Source organism: Anopheles coustani, chromosome 2 (assembly GCF_943734705.1).
Source record: "Anopheles coustani chromosome 2, idAnoCousDA_361_x.2, whole genome shotgun sequence".
Taxonomy (NCBI): domain Eukaryota; kingdom Metazoa; phylum Arthropoda; class Insecta; order Diptera; family Culicidae; genus Anopheles; species Anopheles coustani.
In genome coordinates this window covers 77381645-77401794 of record NC_071289.1, presented here as the reverse complement: position 1 = coordinate 77401794, position 20150 = coordinate 77381645, and the positions used below count along the sequence as shown (strand labels likewise).

The 20150-nt window shown below is 47.5% G+C and overlaps 2 protein-coding genes across 2 annotated transcripts in view; one reads left to right on the top strand and one right to left on the bottom strand.

The window, feature by feature from the left end:
• Positions 1-1614, bottom strand: part of LOC131263969 (protein grainyhead) — a 133491-nt gene extending 131877 nt beyond the window's left edge. Inside the window, exon 1 of the mRNA XM_058266257.1 lies at positions 95-1614. Within this exon, the coding sequence (XP_058122240.1) occupies positions 95-1614 (1520 nt within the window). The remainder of the gene's footprint in view (positions 1-94) is intronic.
• LOC131263975 (aspartate--tRNA ligase, cytoplasmic) overlaps positions 1-20150 on the top strand; it is a 210262-nt gene that overhangs the window by 130517 nt on the left and 59595 nt on the right. The window lies entirely within an intron of this gene.

The following is a 20150-nucleotide window of genomic DNA, read 5'->3' as shown; positions in this document are numbered from 1 at the left end:
CGAGTAAGATTTAATTATCATTGAAAACTCTAGCGCGTGGGAATAATTTGTTTTTGGCTAACAAAAAAGAAATCAGTATTGAACATCGACATACCTTGCTTGGAGGCCGGTCATATCGTCTGGATTCATGTCGGAGGAGACGACGTACACCGTCGTCCCGTCCGGTCCCTGCTGCTGCGTGTACTGCAGGTTCCCCTGGACCACGATCTGCGTGCCGTCCATCAGCCCGAGCTCGTTGTTCGCGTACAGACTCTCCAGCCCCTTCTGGTCGGTGTAGATGACCGTCTTGTTGCCCTCGTTGTACACGTAGTCGATCTGGGGCTTCTCGACGTCGACCGAGCCGGGGCCACCGCCACCGCCGCCGCCGCCACCACCGCTACCACCGCCCCCGGCGGCATCAAAGTGTGGCATGGCCGCCTTCGGATCGCCGTAGATGACGTTCTTCGGCTCACCACCGCCGATGGTGTACACGATCGGCTTCACCTGGGGCGAGGCTTGGCTGACCGGCCCGGCCGTGGTGTAGATGGTCTGCGGCTGGTGCGGGGACAGCTGCTGGTGGTGCTGGTGGTGGTTGTGGGCATGCTGCTGATTCGCCGGCTGGTGCTTCTCTTCGGTCTCCTTCTCGTACTGCATCACCGTCGTGGGCAGCTGCTGCTCCTGGGGGTGGCCACCAGCGGGGCCGGCAGCGGAACCGGCACCGCCCGACGTGGTCGTGGTGTAGATGATGTTGTTGTCCATGCGACTCAGCAGTTGCTCGGCGGTCGAGATGGCAATGCGCGTCAGGATCGTCTCGCCGTGCTCGTTCCGTGTGATGATGTGGTGCTCGTCGTTGATGATGTCCCGGCTGATGATCTCCTGGTTGCCCAGCAGCCGCTGGATGTGGCTATCCTCGAGCAGCCTCACCCCCTCGTGCTGGTGAGCTTCCGGCGACAGACGCTCAAGATGGTGCTGGTTCTCAAGCGTGGCCGGAATCATACGATGCCCATCGATGATGCCGCCCTCCGAGGGATGCACCTGCTGATGCTGATGGTGCTGCTGATGCTGATCGACCGGTGACATGCGCTGCAAGTGCTGCTGCTCCTCCACAGACTGCTGCTGCTGCTGGATCAGCCGGGCGTGCAGCAAATTCTGTTCGTTGACCACGTGATGATCGGACGAATGCAACTGATCGGGCGATCCCATTTGCTGCTGTTGCTGCTGTTGACCATGCACGATCGTGGTCAGCTGATGCTGGTGTGCGTTCGTCGTCAGCTTATGGCCACCGCCGGCACCGGCCGCGGTTGTGTAGACGTACACGGTGTTCGTTTCCTTGTCGTACACCTTCTCCGTCGTACCGTCGTCCGGGAGACTCATGTCGGTCGCACCGTCGTGCACGATATGCGGCGAGGTGACACCGACACCTCCAGCCCCACCACCACCTCCGTCAGCACCACCGTCACCACCACCACCACCGCCTCCATTGTAATCCTTATGCAGATCCAACACGCTCACGTTCGTCATGGTGGCAAGCTCCGGCGATGGCGTTCCGTCGGCATTGGCCGATTTCAAATCAACCGATAATGGCGCACCACCTTCCTGTTGCTGATGGTGCTGCATTTCCGGTGAGGAAGACATTTTGTTTGTTTGTTTGTTTGTATGGTTATTGCACTTTTCCCCGCAGCACGACCGCTACCAATAATTGCCGTTACGTTTTATCTTCTGTTCAAAATTAAAAGTGTATGCTTCACTTGTATACACAACTGCTTGTGCACTAAACGCGAAACGAAAGAAAACACAAATTATAAAATACACATTTTTCCCAAGCTACTTCTTGCCAACGGCCCCAGCTCCCAAAGCAATTCGTCATACGATCTTTACCACCGATTTTATCGTATGTGCCACCGAATCGCTAAAAAATTTATTGCCTTCGCCTTCCGAAGGAGAGTTTGATTCATGTTTCCCCTTTCCTATGGGATGGAAAATTAATTGCCATCTCGCTGAATTGAGTTGCTCGTTTCTGAAGCGTGTCGAATTCTAACCGAGTTGCGCATTGGTACGCTTGAGCGTTCCGTTTATGCCGCGTTCCCCACCCGGCACCTTTGGTTTCGAAGGCCGACCTTCGGAAAGCGGTTACACCCGCAAAACAAACGAGTGACACCGATTGTGCACGGTGTCTCTGCCTCTGCAGAACCAATAAATATTGTTATCATTTCTAGCGCTACCTCAGACAAACCAAGGAGTAACGGTTCATTTACGGCGTCGACGAAATGAGAAATAAATATCTCACTCGCCGGTCACTCGAATCGTGCATGATTTATGGCCACCGATCGGGCCAATGTCAATGGGGTTTGGAAGCTCCCTTTGGGCCCGCTCCCTTTCGGTTCTGGAACGGATAAATCGAGATTTACCCCCGGAGAGGCTTCGGAAAGGGATTAGGGGCACACCTTGCCGGTGCATGCTACCATAAATAATTCCAATCGGTTGGCTTCATCTCTTGTTGGGTTGTTCTGTGTGGGGTGTGTATACTCTCTCACACACACACAATAAACACTGATCAGCATTCCACTCTATCCGTTTCCGTTTTCTTTGCACGTATAACTTTCGAATTGGTGTTAACTAACATGATGCCAAACGATCCTCAATTTGTTGGCAGTGTGCATTTATTCGTTTGTGAAATGTGAAAGTAACCGGATTGTACAACTTTTCCAAGCACATTTAATACTTTACCACTTACAGATTAAAACTCTTCAGAAAACTATACAAAAAGAACACACAGTACTGACACAACTTTCTTCAACACTCCTTTTTCTTCACGCACACTTTGATCAATTGATTCCGATGTGGCTTTTGGTACGTTTTTACAATGCAGCCTTTATGGCACGGTCTTGAAAAAACACAATCCTCAAAGCTACATGAAAACCGCGTTGCACTTTGTTGTTGTTGGACGGAAGTGGTACGATTGAACTGTCAAAAACTGTTTCACGAGAATCAACATCACCGTTGCAATGGAAGACTTGATGTGACTGTTTGTCTCTGCTAGAAAATCATCGACTGCGACGAACATTCACATTTTTATCGTTGGTTGATTCTGTTTTCCCGGTGGAGCCCGTTTTTCTCGTTGTGTATCATTTCATCGGAGAATTAAATCTGAAAATATATGAAAAATTGAGATCGATTAGTAAGTAGGCATTTTGAGATAATCTTTAAGGCTGATAAATTTGTAAAATACCCTCATATACGATAGCTTTTTGTGTGTTTTATGTCCAACAAAAAAAAAGAAAGCTTTCTCCAAACCGAGACAAGTGAGCAGAAATTTAAAAAAAACCAAAACGGATGACTAATAGATGCGTGGTACAATGTTGTCGTTTATTTATTTTGAAAAATTTCGCCTGAGGCTAATCAAACATCGGAGGCGGGCGAAACAATTCGTCACATTCCAGCCAAACGGCCCACGGTACCTTGCACTATGGGCGAGGTTTGCTGAGGCCAGAGGTCAACTTTTGAGAAAACAATTAATTTAATCAAATGAATATCGCCATCAGGTGACTTGCTTGGTAAATCCTTTATCGAGCTTAAGATTATTTTTCCACTCGAGAAGAGGAACAAATCGGGAAATAATTACACCACACACTAAGTACGCTTTGTAACCAACGCTACGTAAAGATCACGACACGACGGTTCCGAAAGGTCTCGAGGGCCAAGTGTGCCTCGGAGGAGGTCGCCACCAAACGGCTTGGCCCCATTTTGGACATCGCCAGCGCCGACAATGGATGGATGGCCGGCCAAAATGGACGCCCCGCGGGCAGAGCGGAGGCCTTTGGGTTACTTTATCGGTGCCACGCCGTCGTGATCGGAGCAGAACGCGGCGGCCTGAAACCCTCCGAGAGCCTCCGGTGCAGTGAAAAGAGAAAATTTACGCGTCTTTTCTCCATCGCCTGTCACAGGTGCCAATCAATACACTTATCTCTAGGTATTCACCGCAACGTTTTGCTTTACACCGAAAAAAAAATCCCATTGCTGGAACAAAACAACAACCAGAAAAACACTTGCCAATAGCCTCGATAGCCGATCGGCACGCTACGTCGCACGCGCGTGTGTGTGTGTGTTTGGCCGTGGTTCAAAAGTGTCCGATTTCGACCTCATAGTTTTCAAGGGGTCCGCACACTGGCCCTGGCCGCCGCTGCACCCTTTGACTACCGACAGCTTTGGACGAAAGATTTCAACGAAATGACATGCGACGAACCCGACGGTGCAGAAGGCTCCGCCGGTGGGGGGGGGACGTCAAAAGAAGACAATAATCTTAATGAGAGACATTAATATGAACCTGCCGGTTTCGGCGGGTCGTTCCCGCGAACGATCCGGGACGTCGGTCCGTCGGTGCGCACGACCTTTGGTCCGGCATCGGATGACCATCGAATATACCTCAACGCGATAGTCCAACCCATTATGGTTGGCGGAAAAAATCGAACCTCATTACGCAACCGCTGCAGCCATTTCGGAGGGTTTGCTATCGTTTCTGTACCGCCAAACCATTCGTCAGTGCAAAAAACACAGGAGAAGGAATCAAATCAAAATAAAACGGTCACGATTCGGTTGCAAAGTGGACCGGTGAAAAATCGTTTCCGATCGACAGCTTTCGCCGTCCGCATCTGTCCGCATTAGACCTGGAAAGGCAAACATTATCCCGACACATGGCACATGCGTCAAGGAAGTCGAATTCTCATTTCCTGACCTTTCGTTTCGGCGTTATTTATGGCAATCTTTTGAGAGATTACGAAGGATCTGTTTGAAACGTGATTTAAGAAAATAAAACAACATCTTGCCCTGCACCATTGTAAAGGTTAAGTAAGTGAAAATGTAGCGATAAATTCTCACTCCTAAGCTACTTATCCGCCATCTCATATACGCCTTCGAGGTCGATGCATAATGAGAATTTTCTGAATATGCCAGCCAATTCATAACTCATAACTATCAAACATTGGCCGTCCCAGCGTGAACGCGATCTCCAAGCTGCACGATTAATGCACGGCTTAAGACTGAACGACGACGAAAAAAGCGACTCAGAATAAGATGAACAAATTCTTTCGCCTCGAAAACCCCGCCATCCAAAAGCCAAACACCTGCTAGGAGGATCATCGATCAAAGCCGCAATTAATTTTACTTAAACAAAAACACCATTCTCGCGACCGTAGCGTGGGGACATCTTCGGTTGCCAAGAACGATCGCGCTCGGTCCCTTCACTCGGATGTCCCCACACCTCCAGCCGGTTAGGTCAAGGGTCGTGAATGATTTTGTCCCGCTCCTACCTCGTTTCCTTTCCGCTGCGTCCAATGTTTTCAGACTCGGCGTGGAATAAAATCTGAATAAAAAGTTCAGGTGGAGCTGGACGAACACTTTCATACGCGCCGTACAAGGAAACAACATGATCTTAAGTATCACAAACGGGGAGGAGAAGGAGGAAGCAAACAACGGGCGGGGGTTGCAAGAGGGAAGGAGCGTCTTAAGTGGCACCATTCTCAAACCCGCCGATCGAAAACTAACGTTTCCAAACATGGCACGTAAGGTAACATGATATTCGTGTAGCGATCATTCCCCCCCTATCCCCTGGTTTCATGCTTCCCGCTCTTACTTTACACCCTCGTCTCTTAATATCTCTCCTTCACTCTTTGTCTTTCAAACGCAAAGCTCGTTAAAAGGAGCCAACGGCGCAGGGAGAAAGAATTTCCAACCTAACGACAATTTTGATCGCCGAACACACTTGTGTTTGGATAATGAAAAATAAGCCGCAGCGTCATGAACATGAATAACACGAATCGTTGACGGCGCTGGCAGGAGTTCCCATCCCGGACGCGGGAAGGGTCCCACAATTTATCGACTTCCCCCGAAAACAAACACCGAGCTGGACGCGCTGTGTCGAGTAAAATTGAACAAATTCAACCGTTTCTTGAATTGTTTCTTAGCGTCAGTGTTGAACCTACACTGGGACGGATGTGGGCCTCGGTTTAATGGGGACCAAACCTTCGGCACTGGCGCACCATGCGACACCCATTTGCGATCCCGTGTGATCCCATAAATTTGCCAGGCCTTTAAGAAAACCCATAACCTGCACACACACACACAACGTCGTCATGCGCAAAATCTCCCGTTTTCTCTCCGTTGAATATTACTCAAATGATCGGTTGATTGACGCCGGCAGCGCGTGGACGACAGAGGGGTGAAGGCGACGGGATGCAGCGTCACCATCGTTTTCGCGCGAGGGCCAAAATGGCCATAATCACGCGAACGAACGCAACGCATGGCGTAGTAATTTTTCCTGTCCACCCACGCTCGGAGACATTTAATGCCGCCGGGCGCAAAAGATTGCGATCGGTGCAAATCGGTGCGATCGCTATCCGTCGTGCATTGAGCGCCAAATTGGCCGGCGGTGAACACTCCCTGCATCCTTCCCCCCACACAATGAAACCCCTACCGATCCCCCTCGCTTCCGCACGAGGTGACATTTTACAGCTTACATTGCACGAGTTCAGCGTGTGCTGTTTTTATTCCTCACTCCCTTGCTCGAGCCGCTGGTTCGGAGGACTGCTAATTTTTGCGACCTATCCTGCCTCCCGTACTTTTGTCCTTTCCGAAACATTATCATCTCGGTAATCATCCAGCACCCGAGTCGAGGGCAGAAATACCCTGCGAATGAAGCTGTCAAATCGATTTTATTTTTCACCCCGTATTGTCCACAAAGACGCCCCACGAGTGCCCGTGGTGCACATCGAGATCGATTGGCCGCCGAGTCGTGTTAATTAAAATTAATTCGCAAAACAAGCCCCCGCAGGGACGCGTTCCGGGCACATGGGCCGGCTCGAAGGAGTGTGGTCCGAAAATGGACCCACCATTGACAGCTGATCAGCGGAGCAAGAAATAAATTCAACAAACAAGTGCTGCCTTTTCAAACCATTTTGAAAAGTTCAACCAAATAAAGTGAAGAAAAGATTTTCAAAGTAATGAACGACAATGTGAAATCAACGTGGTAAATAGATGGGTTGAGATTTTACAATTGAAGCATGGCTCTGAATTTATGCAATATGCAAACATAAGTTTTCTTAACATGCTCAAACATAATTGACACTAAGAGTGCAGTAAAGTTGATAATGATACTTTTTTAATGAAGCATCCTTCAAACAAGAAACTTGTGAACATCTCCAACGACTATTCTTATAAAGTATGTAACATACTGAAAGATTTATTTACTACATTTTCCCCACAATATTCCTGTCGCATTATTCAGCCTTTTTTGCGCCTTCGTTCAGTCTCCTGTCAAATGCGCCATGTATCGGGGTAAATTATGGAATCGAACAAATTATGGAATACCCTTCTCCCAGTGGAGCGTCTTTCTCTTTCCGTGCAAAACGGTGACACGAAGGGGTGGGGAAAAAAAACGCAACGGAGAAACAAGATTATCCGCTGCATCCGGTGGTGATGTAAGTGAATGCATATTGTATTAAATGTTTATGCAACACAGCACTAACCGACCATTTATATTTCTCTAAATCAAGGTATTTAATGTAACAAAATAGCCTTTGATGCTTTTAGCTTGATTAGAATGTGCTTTGACAAAATCATATCCAACCTTGTAAGGAAAGTATTTCAAAAGGCCCGATATTCAGCACAAATCGTGTGTGCATTTAGTTGAATGGAACTTTGTTAACGGGAGTCGCCTCGTTTCCGCAACACACGACATGGAAACCTGGCAAAACAAACAACAAAACCGTATCGAAAACACCACTGGCAGAGGAAAAATCTGCATGGTGCTGCAGCATAAATCTTTCGGTAGACGGAAAGCTGCCGATGGGATTTCATATCTTAACTCAAACATTTCGTAACGGTTCGATGTTAATGGAGTTCAGCTGCAATCTCGACAACTGGCAGCGTTCGGCGTTCGCGTTTCCCATGCCGATTGTTTTATCTATCATAGCTGGAACCGAGGTAGGGCCATTTTCCGACCAGCCTTCTTCTCTTGCCCTCGGCCAAACTGCAAGCCGTGGAGATTTGAACTTGTTGTTCGGAATGGGTTTTAGACGACGAACCCTTCTGTCGGACGATGGACGACAACTCCAAGAAGGGAGGTCTGTCAAACATCATTGGATTTCATACGCCGATATGTGCAATTTTAAATGCTTTCTGGCATTTTCACGTATTTTTCTCTGTTTATTTTTAGATATTAACCAATGCAACTCCCACGTTTTCGCTTCGCGATCACCCTGTTACGCTCGCTGCTTCTGTTAAACACAGGTTGCAGCTAACAGTACTTTGGAGTATAACCTCAACTACCTTCCCCTCTACTGTCCCTTTCCATTCCTTTCCCTTCAATCGCCACCCTTCTCCCCAAAAACCCCAAGCGAATCAAACGCATTGGCAAACGGCGATTGCGAAACCTCTTAACTCAATCAAACTATTGCGGCAATAAAGTGAACAACCATGTTTCGCCTTCGCCTTCACCCTTCGCGACCCCGGTGACCCATCAACACCGGCGTCTCGGGCACCGGCTCGGCCAACCCACCCGACGATCGCCACCGACGTCGTCGACCAACGCTTGCAGATGGATAACATATTCCGCCTCACAAGTGCACCATGCGGTGCAGAATGTACCTTCGCCGTGCCGGGGAGCATTAGGGTGTTCTTTTTTCATAATTTTATCAAAACACACATCCCACACCGTCGAGGGTCGAGGGACGAAGGAGCTGTTGGAAGCGTTACGTACAACTATTCGAACACCAACAACCCAACGAGGCGGTAATCTTTCAATTACAAACACACCACCGCCGGCGAACCTCATGAACCCTTCCCCGTGAACGATATGTTTGATGGAATTTTATTTTATTTTGTTGATCGCGTTGGTCGCCTTACGCTAAGAAACTATGGTGCAGTGGAAGGATTAGGAAGTGATGGACTAAAGACATGTTAGGAAGGTTACCTGGTTACATGGTGAGGGAACATTCGGTTTTGTTCATCTCGTTACATCTTTCCGATCGTCGCAAACAAGCACGTGATGTAAATCTCGGAACGTGTACAAGTGCTTAGGCGAGTGCAATCATTTAAGTGCTTTGTTTGGTAACGATACAAAGTAATATCGGACCGAACATGAGTACATCGGCCATGTCGCGTCGAATGCATGATCAACATACTCTATCGATCATTTGAAGTACAACATCATGTTTCTTATTCCTCTCAACAACATTTTTAATTTGAAGTTTGAGTTGAAAACTGCTTTGGTTATGTTTTCCAGCCTTCAGAAGATAAAAATATGAACCGAGTTTTCATTAACTGTGAGATACCTCCTTATTAAAAATGTTGAGATTAAATTACAGTTAAAGCATATTGCGTCATACTGTTGAACATTAAGTCAATTCCGATCCACAAACCGTATGGTTCCAGTACCCCAAAATTATCCCACGATCGATTAGAATCATTTATGAGGAAATAAAAACCCCATACCGCTTGATCATGTCACAGGGTATTTTTTCTCTCCTTTATGAAGTCAACACCACTCCTTAGTTTGCTACGGGCGGATTTTGATCAGAATCGTTCCACCATAAATTGCTCTCCACCATTACGATCGGTGCAGTTGACCGATCCTTCAGGCCCGTGAATAAAAAACAAGCGTTGTAATTAGTGTTGTAAAACAATTACCCCTCCACGGTCCGTGCGACTCGAGGTCGGTTTTTGCGGGCGATTTCAATTAGACGCTAAAATATACCCAATCACAGGAGTAGGAAAAAAGAACGTTTAACTATCCTAGAGTCTCCGATGCGGGTGCGCGATAGGAAATAATCCCGCGGAAGGTTATTGCGGAAGTTGGCCGGTGCACCGAACGGTCGGACTGGCATGTATTTATTAATTGGATGGTTTCTCAGATGATCCGGACGCAAAACAAGCCATAGATCATCGCCGGCCGGAGGGCGAACGGGGAGGAGTGCCTCGCGCCATCGATAGAGCAATATATCATCAAACTGCCAATACTTCGTCGTTGGTCCCGTCCCGGGGGCAGGGATGAAAAATGAAGTCACTCTACGCCGGAAAGGCACATGATATAATCGCACCATTCTGCTGAGCAATGCTGAGACGAGCGGATTAATTACACTCCGCTTACGTGAGGGGGGTATGTTGAAGTGAATGAAAGATGGATTCAATACCGATAAATTCGTTCGTCCGGTGCTCATTAATGCTAATAATAAAGCACGACCAAGTTGAGCGAGCAAAAAGGCGAATGTGGGTTATTGGGAGACGTGCCAATACATTTATTCAATAGACTCTTCGCAGGAAAATGCATTAATCAAACTCTCTGCCCACCCCTCTGTTACCATCGAATACCTTTCCCTAGCTTAGGTGAAATATGATACAATTTTGCAACCACAAATAAGAGAGAAAAATTCCATAAAACAAAATGACATCCCTCACGTGCTCCGCTATTTTGCTGCAAGTAACCTCGAACTTAACGCAACTCGTTCTCGTTCCCTATCGCCTAACCGCAGATTGTCCTCCGGCGGGCCGATTGGTTTCAGCTCGTTACCTTCCACCCCCCCCCCCACCCCCCCCCCCCCCCCCCCCCCCCCAATGAACTCCAGCCCACTGCAAGCTTCGAAACCGAGAGTTTCCCAATAATTAGTTCAGTTCGAACGATTCCGCAACCGAAAAGAAAGGGCTTGACGGCGGCATCGAATCCTCAGATAAGTCCGCCCGTCGCATGATCGAATTACGAACGATCGGCTGCCCCGGAACACTTGCTTCTCGCGCACTCCGTAACTGATAGGGCTCGCCGGAGGCCTGCGGTTCACCGTAAAAACCGTAACCGGCGTTAGGCTTCCGAAGGAGAGCTGCAGTTCTTGGATTGCACAGTGTCTGGCTGTTGGGAGTTCGGGGGAGGATTTTATTTACTTAATCTGTACCTTTTTGTTCTTAAAAGAACACACATTCTTTACAGAAATGCAAATTTTTGATTTGTATGAAATGACAAGAACTCTTGACGAAATGACGTAAAGCAATTTAAAGTAATGAAAGAAAACACTGTTATAAGGAGTTTATTTGACTAAAAGTGTTTTTTTTACCTTTTTTCACCATTTCCCTACCTAACAGCATTATTCTACAATCTCAAACGGAAAACAAAACGTTTCCATTCGTTCTCAACTTGTTCAAAACCGTCGTTAGAAATTTCCAAAACATTCTCCGTGTCATGGTACCAAAAAAAAAAAAAATAAAACGCGTTAGTCATCGTCCGGTAATACCGGGTAATAGTTCTCCGGCCTCCGCAGCCACTAGGCCACTTTTCCTCCGACCTAACGCATGGTGGCCAAACCGGAACAAAAACCGGCATCTGCGTTGACGGACCAGACGAAAACAATCAGCGACCGGCGCTTCTAAAAAACCACGCCACCTCCCATCCCACCCTCCGGAGCGCCCCATCCTCGTCCGGCCAGTCCGGAGAGAGTCAGACAAAACAAACCTCCCGATCCGCCGGCCCCGAACCCTATTGGCGCTGCCATATGGAAAACAGGTTTCAACCCGGGTTCGTCCTCGGCGGAACGGGTGGATCCGCGGTGAACTTCACGCGCACACCGGGGACCGGTCGGCACGACGGTTCAAGGGCCCGGTTCAAATCTCTCCCCCGATAGGGGGGACGGTGCGCGGGAAAGGGTGGTACCGTGGATGCGGCGAGCAATCTTACACACAACACAACCTTTCGAGAGGCGACAACACAAAAGACGCGAGCCGGTTCACCGGGGGCAACAATCCGGTCACGGGACGGTACCGGTTACCCGAAGCCGGCCGATCCCATCCCAACCGGTCACCGGCCGTCCACATGGCTGTTCCGCCGGTTTTATTCAAATGCGTCCGCGAGCACCTCAGCTGATCGGCCGCTTCCGAGGCAAAGCTGACGCGTGCTTGCACCGATTGCCACCAGATGGCGCCACCGTGATCGTTGCTCCGTTAGAACGAGGCGCGCTGAGTCAGCATGGCGACCGCCCAGTCAGCCCTTGCGGTGGCGGGAAGAGCGGAGAATAGAACGCATCGTGGATGACGTACGGACGCCAAAACGGGTTGCCCTTTCGTCACGCGCAAAGACGCCGGGCAGCACGTGGTTGACGTGTTGACAGCGACGAAACAAAGCTCAAAACCGGACGGAGACGCGCACCAAACTTGTCTAACTAGAAATGATAATCTCAAAACAAATTTCCTACCACCATCAGCACCGCACGCTGGTATTGGTGCGGAACCGGCATAGAATTCGAACCACCACGTGCCGCATTTGCGGACCGAACTTGTTGTAAAACAGGTTATGCAGCACCTCGCAAGGATTGTTTTGTATCGAGGCTTTGTTGACGTTTTTTGTCCTTCATCCCCGACGGCGTTTTTGACGTCTAACGTGTCGAATCACCGCTAGCTTTGTTGCAATCCACATTACCGATTGGTTCTGACCACTTTTCTTGCTTAGTTATGTTTGCCACCCCTAAAGCTAAGCCTTTTTTCCTTTATTACCCAATTTGGCCACTTCCATTATTGCAACTTCGTTTCGACTATCAAGATAATCTTTGTACAAAAAAAAAAATCGAACCAGAACAATAAATATATCTATCGGCAATAGCTATCGGACACAAAAGAAAATGAAAACTGAAATAAGCTAGCTTTAGCTGCGAGCAAAAATCATCCACCAAAAGAGGAACGTGCACGGTGGGTCACGTGTTTTCCGCTGGCCAGATTTAGCCGACGGCGATGAGAGGCCGTATTTATTCGCCGTCAGGTCGATCACGCGATCTAAGCGTGGCGCGGTAGCGATCATTAGGATAATTGTTCCCTTCTACGACAGCGAAGGAATCACCTTTGGCGGGATTTTAAGATACAAACATGAACGCACACTTGCAAACAAGCTAATTCACTCAATTATTATCGATCGCGCGAAGCAGGAGGAGGGATGGTTACAAAGAACGGTTGATGAGTCGTTAAATATTTTCATTGTTATAGAGGCCTGTTTGGCACGATAACAATATTTTCCTCTTTAGGGAGAACATTCATGAAGTTATATTTTCTTTATCTAAATGAGAAACATTGTAGTATTAATTCGGATGAATGAACCAACCCCTTGTGCGAAATCTTGAAGCGCTTGATCGCACAAAGGCGCATTAACTCCGGTCATCGCCTCAAAACCACATGCACATACACACACACATACACATTCCTTATAGACGGTGATGTAATATTCGCAGAGCCTCTTTTCGTGAACCCCTTTTCGGAGCGAGGAACTTTTGTATGCTTTATCCTTTATTTTCCTTTTTATCTGTTTCTGTTTCGCCCCGCTGGAATGAGAAAGTTTCCCAAACCACAAGCGACGAGCCCGACGATGGAAACGTGCCGGATGCAATCGAATCACGATCCCAAAGGATGCGATCGTCCCTACGAGTACCGCCGAAAATTAACCTCCGCAGGGCAGGACGCATTGTTTCGGCCGAAATTGCACACATCGCGGTTATCCATTCTGTTGCCTCCCCGACTCTCGTTCCACGGCGACAGCCGTACGGGGGTGATGGAGGCGAGAAAGGTGCATCGAAGGGGCGGAAGGGCACCGATTTAATGATCCTCCTCCGGCGAGTTCACCACGAGGACCCGCGATGCCCTTTTTTCCCAAGCGAGGGTCGCGCGCAGGAAAATGAAATGAGGTCAGCAAGCGGTCCTTTGTTTTCGTTGGAACGGTTTTTCTTTTTCGTTTTTTTCCCCCGTCAGCACATCTTCGTGGTAGTATTTTTCCCGCTAAGTGCTCCTGTAATCAGGCACCGACGAGGTAAGGTCCGCAGCAGAAAAATGGGCTCGACGTTTATTTCGCTTTGCCGATTGTGCCATCTGCTCGAGAAAATAATGTTACAACAAGCATAAATGCATAATTTTCTGCACAATTTCACAAATCATTACAAATTATGCCTAAAATTTGCCGAGATTAAAAGAAGACAGATTTAACAATAGCTTAAAAGCTAACAATTAATACAGATGTGCTTTTGATCGTTGCAACTTGAAACAATATAATCAATCGGGTACTTGTAATAGGGTTCAAGTATCTGTTGAAAAAATGGCAGATAATTAATAACAAGTAAGGAAGCAAAAAGCACCTTTTTGTTCAGCGCATGATCGCATGATAAACTCTTATGAAAAATGTGCATAAAAGTGCGAGCCTTGCGATCGTCCCGGTGATATCCTTACCATACGACCATGCCATGAAAGTCGAATTTAAAGGAACAAAAACTCGCTGGCGCACGCAAGCGTTGAGGTAAAACTGTTGAATTAATCAATTATGCCACAACGGTGAAATGCTCCGCACCAACATATCCTCGTCCTTAATATTCCATTGTGTGTGAGAACTTTGGCCCGCAGGCTGACCAGGGAGTAACCGGGGTTTTGAAGCTCGATCGAAAATGGAAAACTGGGGGAAGCCCAGTCCTGTCGAACACGTCCTGTGATGGACCATCGATAGGGAAGCGAAGGTTTCGAGAAGATCGGTTCATCTTTTGGGCTTACAGTTTTTATTTTAACATCCTTCACCTGTCCCCGCGCATTCGTCAACCCCCGCTCGAGTCAATTCCACCCCTGCATTTCTACGTGTGGAGAAAAAATAAATAAATAAAGCTTCTCTCGTCAGGCGAACCGAAAAGCGACTGAGAAAAAAGGGGTTGATGGTCGGTACGGTGAGCGGGAAAAAACATCGAAAACGCGAAGCACACGAACCGAACACGGCGAAAGACGAAAAGGAAGCATCATTCCCAAAAAGAAAACGCCTGCCGCCAATGGAAGATTAATGGGATAACGAAGCCGAAGTACTCTCATGGCGTTGTTATCGTTTCCCCCCTCCGCTCCGAACGACCGTTGATTCTTTTCTTACATCTCCCCTCCCAGTGCCTACCTCCCGCCCAGCGAAGACACATGAATGTGTAATGCGTGCGTACCACAATTTTCTTTCGCTTTTATCGCCCTTTTCCGGAAGGCAACCGGCGGGAAGAACGCACCACAGTGGATGCTGCAGGCCGGGGGTGGGTTGCAACGGGTAACAATTTATTAAAATTACATGCCCACTTCAAAATCAAAAAGAGCAATCAAAAACAGTAACCCCAGTGAAGGATGGGGATGAAGGAGCCAGGGTCGGTCTTGAGTCACCCTCTTGCGGGCTCCATTGTGATGCAACACCTTCGGCCGGAGAGGTCGTTGCTGTTGCCTTTGTTCCGTTTGAGTCATTCGCCGCCGCAAAGTTTACCACTTGGTGCTTTCTTCAAAATGCTGTGCAGCTTTAACGAGTTCTATGAAAAACAAAAGACTCTGCCTTGTAAACCAAAAATGATTGAATTGTACCACTTAATCTTTTGAATTGCGTTGGTTTTGTAAACCACTTTACACTTCTCATAATGATCATTATAAATACTGTTAACGACTGCCAAACCGCCTCGAGTTATTCATGAAGATTATCTTTTTTGCATTTTCACCGAATTTGACAATATCAATTCTAAATTTGGATACTCAAAAAATAATCGTGACGTTTTTAGGTTGCTAACAAGAGAGCCTCGGCATTTCCAAAACACGTTTTCAGAACGTGAAAATCAAGAATTTTGAATAAATCAACCATAAAACATGCTACATTCGAAATATGTAGATATGAGAAATAAATGCTAATCAGCGGAGCTCATTAAGAAGAGCACCTCTGTGGTTTTATCATATAAACCAATGATCTTGCGATCTTCGATGCAAAACGACAAAAGAAGCTTTTTTGTCAAATACCCCAGTTTGCCTTGAGTTTTGAGTGATTTTGGTATAAGTTTTGATATCAATCGTTACAGTAAACCATGTTTAACGTTATACTTTATTAAGTTCAACGATAAAATCACAAACAACTCTGTTCAAGTCGGTATTATTTTCAAATCTGAACTAACTTAATTCAGAAAAAAAACTCTATCTAACGAAAAACCGGTGAACAACGCTTCAACACACAGGAGGAACCAAGATGAACAGCAGGAAGAAACTAATTATCGTTTGTCGAATATTTACACCGGGTCCTAATTGATCTAATCAAATGAATGCTTCCCTTCGGGTACTTTTCCATTGCTTCTATCTTTTCCCCTCGACGTTTCATTTGTCCGGATGAGTCAACGTCGGTAACGACTCGAAGCTCATCGCCTCGGCCGGACGTTTCATAGGAAGTTGTCGAATGATCACCGTCAATATCTTGTTGTTTCATGAAGCCGAAGAAGGGAACTCGTGCGAGAGACTTGGCCTCGATGCTTACGTCATGAATTTTGCGAAAGGTTTTAACTCATGTGAAGAGAAATGTTTAAAATCTTGTTTGTTTCGCTCATATTTTATTACAAACTCTTAGTTTTTATTACTATTTTTTTCGTTAGAATTGTAGGTATTTGAAGAAAATGATGAAAACACGCTTATGACATTTTCCATCGAAAGCAATTGAGAATAGCTCAAAAGTTCCTAAAACAAAGTTCACTTATTTGAAGTTCCCACTGCGCGCATCCCGTCGTCCTCGAGCAGATGGACAATATTTGCTGTTCGGTAATTGAACCCTACCCATTTTTTCGAAATGGTAAACAACCTTTCCTAAGCCACTACTGGGCGGATAGAAATCTGTTTGCATCTGCTAGCTTGTAATGAATGTTCAATGAAGTTGTGAGCAAATAGTCAACCACATTCCGTGATGTCCACGGTTTACGTCGAAGTTTATATTCCCCACACACACAAAGAGTAAGGTTTCCGATAGTGAGCTTATCTTTAGAAAATTTACGCGATTTTAAGGTGGAAAATATGCAGATGATCCTACCGCAAGAAGAACGCAATAAATTCTTTCCAAAGACCAGAAAAAAACCCACTCATTAGGATGATGTTCCATAGCTTTATGACGTCGTGAAATTTAGTATCTGATATATTTGTGTTTGTGTTTATCGCATGTTTTCTTCCTCCCATTGTCTGCTCGCTGGCTTTATGGGTTGATTCAACAGAGAACCACTTTTTTAAAAATAGCTCCCTGGCGCATGTGACCAAAACTAGTTTCCGAAGAGGTAACAATGTTGTACCGCAGATAGTTTGTTAACTCCTCCAACTATTGGCAAAACGATTTGGACTTTGCTCGCTCCTGGCAAAAAGGAGTGGGTGGAGGGGAAAAGTTTCGGCCGCTGTTATGCTTCTCGTTCGCGCCAAGGTTTCACGCCAATAGAATGTACCCGTATCGCCAGCATCCGAGCCGAAGATCTCCAACGCAGCTTTGAGAAAACAAAAGTTGATAAAATTTACGATCGGCTCGGATTAAACTTTACGGATCGGCTCTCCGGTACGACTCCGGTTGCCTCTTAATAACACCGTCCGCTGGAATCCACGCATGTTTACGATCAAATCTGACAAAAGCCAAGAGAACAGAGTGAGAGAGAGAGAGAAAAACAATATATAAAACTAACTTCGAATAAAATTTTAACAAACGAAAAGCGCAAAGTTTCAAAGCGGGCAAACACACACAAGGTGAGCGCCGGTTGGCAGCAAACACAAGGCAACATACGCGTTTCGATTAGCAATTTAAATGTGACTTCTCCGGTGCGGGGCCAGCATCTTTCAAATCCGACCCGGCGATTCGTTGTCGTCAACGGCGAGGACGGCATTTTTTGGGGGGAATTTCGGAATTGATTATTTTATTGTGGGGAATTTTTGAGCCGCGTTTTATTTTTATTCACCCCTGTATTGCTTCGTTCGTCCGGCGATTTCTGGTCACCTTCCGCCCACCTGAGCCCGATGTCTATTTCCATCCCTCTCTCACACACACCTTCCATCCTGTTGTTCGCCGATGCCACAAACTTCCTTCCTGGATGAGCTTGCCTGACGCAACAACGGCACGTAATATATTTTCTGCGTCTTTCGCGAGGAAACGCCACCCGAATGGAGGTCAAGCGATGCTGCGGTCGGCGGACCAACGCGAGCGGTGCGGCATGGGATTTTAATTTTAACACCGTTTTATCAAAAAGGTCAAACGGCCGGCCTGAGTGCGGTTCCGCGGTAATTTGCGCGTTGGATTGGGAACCTTGGTTTGGGGAATCCGCTCCGCAGCGAATCTGTATCTGTGCCTCGAAATCAGATCTCAGGCGAGCACGAAACCTTCGTCAACGTACCCTAACACCTGCGGTCCATCGATCGTGAAATCGCTTGTTATAATGAATGTCCCCGCACCGATGGGATCTGAGAGAGGTAGCACCGGCAGCTTGTCAAGTTTGACAGCTCACACTGGTAACCATCTGCAAACCCCCCTCTGGCTACACTGGAACGGTCACGACCGTCACGAGAGCGTATCACTTTTAGCTGAACGGTCTTGGAGGCGCCAACCAAGGTAAATTCCGATGGAAGACAGAGCTCACGGTGCTCTTATCAGTCTTTGGCGGACACATCGTGCGTATTTAGTGTGGAATTGTATTCCTGAGTCCGTGGACTTGTTACAAAACGAACCTGTTAAAGCAGAAGGAAATTGTTGGGTTCTCCATAACCAATCGACACTGCCGTCCGTGGAATGAAGGAAAGTCCACGGACGATCCAAACTGGTCCAAACTTCAAGTACTCCTCCTAAGACAACCGAAAAGCCTAAGTCCGATGAGTAATATCTGGCGTAAAGGCCGTCCGAAATACCCACCGGAATTTACAGTGATGGTGCCGGCAATGTGTCTTCCTAGTTTTGCCCGCAAGGCACCTCCAATCCCCACGCGTCCCAGCGCTGCTCATCTTCGCTTCAGGTGTACAACTGGTTCGACCGCCCCGGCAAAGGCTGTTCCACGCGCAGGTTACAACCGCCGGCGCACGCATACTTCCAGCGTGGCCGATCCGGTTCTTTTCGTGTGTTTTCCCATCCCCGCCACCATCAGTACCCCGCCGCCGACCCTGGCGCTCGGTGGCCGGTTTCAGTTGTTTTCGGTACACTTTTGCTTTCGTTCAAGACCGGGTCGTACGCGCCCGGAAAACCTGTCCCACCTGTGGCTACCGGGCGTTGCGCCGTGGGGCGGGGTGTTTTTCGGACCGGAAATTAGTTCACTGGGCCACCGCGGTCCGGGCGTGAACCCGTCAAACAGCGTGGCAAACAAACAAGTACCGTTTGCATCTTGGGGAAGTCAACGGTGTAGAACAACCTATGTTTTACTCAAGAAGTTCCCGCTCTTCACCTCTAGAATTTGGCAACAGCTTGGCTAAGAAAAGTAAAAGGCTTTGGCTAAGGTTGGCTAAGAAAAGTTTTTTGTGTTTTGTTTAGTTCTTCGGCTTGATCTTATTTTATGATTATTTTATTTATTAAAATTTTATAATTCTTATTAAATAGGGTTTCCAAACAGTTTTATTCACGTTAAAAATCCTGCCAGGCGACAAGTAACGCTCGCTCCGTAACTCCATGTAACGGTGTTACCCCTTGCAGTAGCAACGTGCTCAGAAGCTTATTTGCTTAGTAGGCTTGGCTCGGTAGCGTTAAATCAAATATGCGATGTCATGACATTCAGTACAAAAAAAAGTCCCTTTTCTGACACTGAAAACGAACCTCATCCGTGGCACGCACGAAGGAACAAGAAATAAACACTGCACCCGTGAGGTGAATCGCTGAGCAGCAGCGATTCGAGCGACGAAAACTACTGCCGCCTCGGGCTGGAAGGTCTTTTCCCATTCCGCGAAACCGTAGCAACGTCTTGTGGGCGCCTGCGTGCCCGTTTTACCAATGTGTGTGATGAAGCGTCAATTCTAGCGCTAACAGTCCGCACGATGTGGATATGACCAAAGTCAACGCCATATCTGGCGGTCGACCGTGCACATATGTGTGCACGCTTGAGCATTCTTTCGTATTTTTTTGCCCGCGTCCATCAGCTCACGCCGTAAAACCCGTAACTTTGGAACTCAAGGCGAACCAAAACACACCGTCGCACTAATGAACGACACTAAACCGAAGATCATGCCATGCAGAGCATCGGCCGGGGACCCCGGGGGACAGGGGAAGGTACGGATGGCAAAACACAACCCACCTTCACCCCGTACAATGATCCATTTAAACCCCAAACCCGTCGAACGCATCTCGTTTGACGCTCGTTTCGCTCGAGCGTTTGATCGCGCGCGGATTGGTTTCGTTTCGCGCTTCGCGA